This window comes from Hydra viridissima, unplaced genomic scaffold (assembly GCF_058129835.1).
Source record: "Hydra viridissima isolate aposymbiotic clone 2 unplaced genomic scaffold, HvirCarnegie_v1 scaffold_2, whole genome shotgun sequence".
Taxonomy (NCBI): Eukaryota; Metazoa; Cnidaria; class Hydrozoa; order Anthoathecata; family Hydridae; genus Hydra; species Hydra viridissima.
Window position 1 is genome coordinate 23,769,036 of NW_028324301.1, and position 4,040 is coordinate 23,773,075.

Below are 4,040 nucleotides of genomic sequence, written 5' to 3' on the forward strand. Positions count from 1 at the left end.
AACAAAAAAAACTAAAATTAGATCTCGAATATTTTTTGTGTAATGGGATACTTGTTACTGACGATTGATTTTGTATTTTAAGATTCTTCGTAATCAATTCCATTCAGTCGTTAACTTTTGTCATTAATAAAGTAATGGAATGTTATCTATTATGTATTAAGTATTACTCTTAAATAATTCTTTTATCTTGGAATAAATCTAAAAACCTTTTTGTCTCATTCCCAATTTAAATAAAATAAATTTTTAAAAAAAAGCATTATGTGTAAGACAAAAGATGCTGCTATCATTAGTTATAATTCATTTCTGAAAAGTTACCGATATTTATAAAGATGTATGATTGTAATTACATAAGATTATGAAGCTTAATACTTTCATTGTCATTTAAACGTTTCAACTATGAAACTTTAATCCTGTCAATTGAAATTTTAGGAAAAATACTTGACGATTTGAGACCACTCGCATTTGTTGCTTTTCCAGATCCATTCTCTTAGTTAATATTTTTTAGCTTGGGTATTTTAAATCTCTATTTCTCAGCAGAACGTATGTTGAATTTGTTAAATTGTAAACTTTTTGTAAAAATAAACAGCAATTTGTAAAAAATTGGAAAATTTTACATTTTGTAACTAATTTAAACAATTTATAAAAAATTTTTCAAGTTAATAAAAAAAACAAAGAGTTAAAGCACATTTTACATTTGGTTACGTTTATGTCAAAGATTTCCATACATTATGGCTATGTTCACATGGTGGAAAAGTAATTTGCCGGGTGTTTTAAAAAACAAATGTCACAGCTTAGTAATTTCTCTGAAAAAGAATCTACTGGTATCTTTGATAGTTTTCGGAGCTTCACTAGGAATAATCATTGGTATATGTATAAATTCTTCGATTCAAGGAATAAAGCAACCGAACAGATATATAGCGATAACATGCCTTGGTTTTCCTGGAGAGTTGCTCATAAGAATGTTGAAGATGTTAATTCTTCCTCTTATTACTTGCAGTCTTATTGTTGGCTTATCAAGCATCGACACTAAAACCTCCGGGAAAGTTGGAGGAAGAGCAGTTGCATACTATCTTAGTACAACTGCACTAGCTGCTATTCTTGGTTTGATCCTTGTTTCAGCGATTAAACCTGGAAAAGGAATGAAGCACATAGTAATTCCAAGTGAACAAGAACTTGTGAGCCCAATGGATTCTTTTCTGGATGTTATAAGGTAAGTTTGCATTTTCTAGCTTAAACAACATGGTTTACTTGACTTTTAAAATATCTCAGTGATAAGCAGTGTGGATTTGACAAATCCATATTCTTAACCAAATAAATATACAATTTATATACTATTTACAAAGCATATTTATATTTTTTTAATGTAAACTTTTTTTAGAAACATGTTCCCATCAAATATTGTATCAGCTTGCTTTGAACAAGTAATCTTTATGCTTATGAGATTTGTGTGTTAAGTTTTTGTATTTGTTATTCTTGCTAATAAACTTTATAATCAGGGCAAAAATATTTTGCTTTTAGGACAAAACAGTTGTTGTAGAGGTAAAGGAAGTAGTTGAAATTAAAAATGTACCTTTCATGGTTGGAAATTTAACAAAAGAAGAGTTGAGTGAACTTATTCGTAAGAAAGAAATTTATGAGGTAGTTTTGGACAACAAAAATATTACCTATATGAAAAATGAAACAGATTACAGAAAGTACAGGATAGGAAAAGGATTGGTATCAAAGGGACCTGCCAACTTTTTAGGTTTGATTGTATTTTCTGTTGCTATTGGAGCAGTTACAAGTAAAATGGGAAAGAAAGTAAAGCCTTTTGTGGAGTTCATTTCTGCTTTAAATAACATAGTTACACAGCTTGTTGTAGTTGTAATGTGGTAAGGGTTTCTATTTTTATTTAGTCATACTTTCAAAATATACCTTTTGCTTTTTGTCATTAATTTTTTTAATGCAAAACAAATAACTTTAAGCTATTCTGCAACCAATAGGTATTCCCCCATTGGCATTGGGAGTTTGATAGTTGCAAGTTTTTCTGAAATGGAGAGTGTATCTGAGACACTTTCTAGCTTGGGTTTGTTCATTATAACAGTTGCATTAGGAGTTGGTATTCATGGATTTGTTGTTTTGCCAGGGCTATACTTTGTTTTTACTCGCAAAAACCCATATATATTTTTGAAAGGAATGTTATCTGCAATGGCAACTGCATTTGGTACAGATTCAAGGTAGGAACGTACAAATATTGATTTTATTTTTTTTAATAACCAGTAAAGAGCCATCTCTTTATCAATAAAAGTTGTTCTAGAAAATTATTACTTCAGTGCAGCAACATTGCCTATAACTTTCCGATGTCTAGAAGAAAACCTCAATATTGATAAAAGAATTACTCAGTTCATTTTACCAGTTGGAACAACAGTAAACATGGATGGCACTGCTCTTTATGAAGCAGTGACTGCAATTTTTATAGGTAAACTATAGATTTATCACTTTTGAATAATGAAGTGGAGATTTACAGTTTTTATAGTGAAGTTCTTTATTTTTGTGGCTAAGTGCATTCTAAGTTTCTATTGCCTATAATAATATTTATATTTTTAAAAATGTCTGAATGATAATGCATGCTTATATCATGATTTTAGCACAGTCTATTGGGAAGCAGTTGGCTTTCAGTGAATATATTCTTATAAGGTAATTTATACTTTAAGTAAATGATTTTTTTAATGTCATTCATAATTTCTTAAGTAGCGTAAATCTTTTTAAATTTATCCAATTTTTTTCAGAAATAGAATAAAAAGATAATAGTAGAAATAAACTACAATGCATAAAAGTAATTATATTTTAGTTTAACTTCCATTTTGGCATCGATTGGAGCAGCAGCTATTCCACATTCAGGGCTTGTTACAATGCTGATTGTGTTAGATACAGTTGGACTACCTACTGACATGATTGCTGTTTTGTTCTCAGTGGATTGGCTCCTGTGAGTAGCAAAAATATTTCAGTCTTTGTAAAACAATTCTTTTGAAAATCCAAGCGTTTTCTCTAAATTATATTCCAGTTTTAAAATAATCAGGTTCTTAAATTTTCATATTTAGTTCTAATTACGCTTGTAATTTTTGATTGGCATGTTATTTCTAATAGTTAAGCTAAAAAGTTTATCATTTCTTTAATTAACCTGATAAATTTACTTTATTTTTACATATAAGTTCTATATTTAGAGTAAAAAATTAGGCTGTGTAAGATATAAGCTTGCAGAGATTTTGACGATTTTAAGTGAATTTTGGCTTTAACACTTCATTATTCCAATGTTACAATATTTTAGAGGTCGTATTCGAACTATGCTTAATGTTCTTGGTGATGCTTATGGAGCTGGTATTGTTCAGCATTTATCTAAGAAAGAACTAGAAAATAGCCAAAGAGTTCACACTGTGACTGAAGAACATTTCTGTGAAAGTGATAGCTTCAGTGAAAGCTTCAGTCATGATGATGAAGAGAGCATCAACGAGCTGAACTCAAACTTTTCAAACAATTTATTAGTTAGGAAGAAATCACATGAAAACGAAATTTCTCCTGCAGGACCTTCTGAAAAACAAATGAAAATGTTGCAGACTTATTTATGAGTATCTTATTCTGAAAGTACAATGAAAAAAATTAGCAGAAAACGCAGAGTACTAAATAGTATTTCAGTTTGAAATTTGTTATTTTACACTGCTTGAAAGAAGAAATATATAACAAAATGATAAAAAAGATTTTTTTAAATTATTTATAAACTTGTAGAGTGTTGTTTTGTTATGGAGAAATAATTTCATCTAAGTATAAATAAATCAAAAGAAACCTTTGCAAAACTACACACTTCTAATCTTTTATCACCTACTAGGTTACACAAAATACACTGCAACGACTAAAACAAGTATTTTGAACACATAAGAAGTGTTGATGCTGCTCATATCATCAGATGCTGAAATATTAAGTATCACATCTCTGTCTAAGCAGTACACACATTTTTAAGCAGTAGAGCTTTTTGTTTTTAACGTCTTTTAAGTCCTCCGGAGAAA

General features: G+C 29.3%; 1 protein-coding gene across 3 annotated transcripts; it reads left to right on the forward strand.

Moving 5' to 3' along the window:
• The first annotated feature begins 436 nt into the window (after positions 1-436).
• On the forward strand, positions 437-3,833 carry LOC145184140 (excitatory amino acid transporter-like). 3 transcript variants are annotated; one of them, XR_016449925.1, is made up of 8 exons: positions 437-1,210; positions 1,379-1,421; positions 1,519-1,871; positions 1,983-2,216; positions 2,297-2,458; positions 2,628-2,676; positions 2,831-2,965; positions 3,308-3,833. XR_016449925.1 is itself a non-coding variant. In XM_090079170.1 (8 exons), exons 1-8 carry the CDS (start codon positions 729-731, stop codon positions 3,603-3,605), a joined length of 1,740 nt encoding a protein of 579 aa, XP_089935296.1. In that variant the 5' UTR covers positions 437-728; the 3' UTR covers positions 3,606-3,833. The 3 variants fall into 3 exon arrangements, 1 of the variants encoding a protein (XP_089935296.1); XR_016449924.1 differs by having other exon boundaries at positions 2,313-2,458; positions 2,831-3,042; positions 3,241-3,833; XM_090079170.1 differs by having other exon boundaries at positions 2,313-2,458.
• Positions 3,834-4,040: the final 207 nt, after the last annotated feature.

Coding starts and splice junctions, on each gene's coding strand:
- LOC145184140 (XM_090079170.1), top strand. CDS start 729: ATGGCTATGTTCACATGGTGGAAAAGTAATTTGCCGGGTGTTTTAAAA. Junction 1,211..1,378: donor TCTTTTCTGGATGTTATAAG/GTAAGTTTGCAT, acceptor AACTTTTTTTAG/AAACATGTTCCCATCAAATA. Junction 1,422..1,518: donor TATCAGCTTGCTTTGAACAA/GTAATCTTTATG, acceptor TTTTGCTTTTAG/GACAAAACAGTTGTTGTAGA.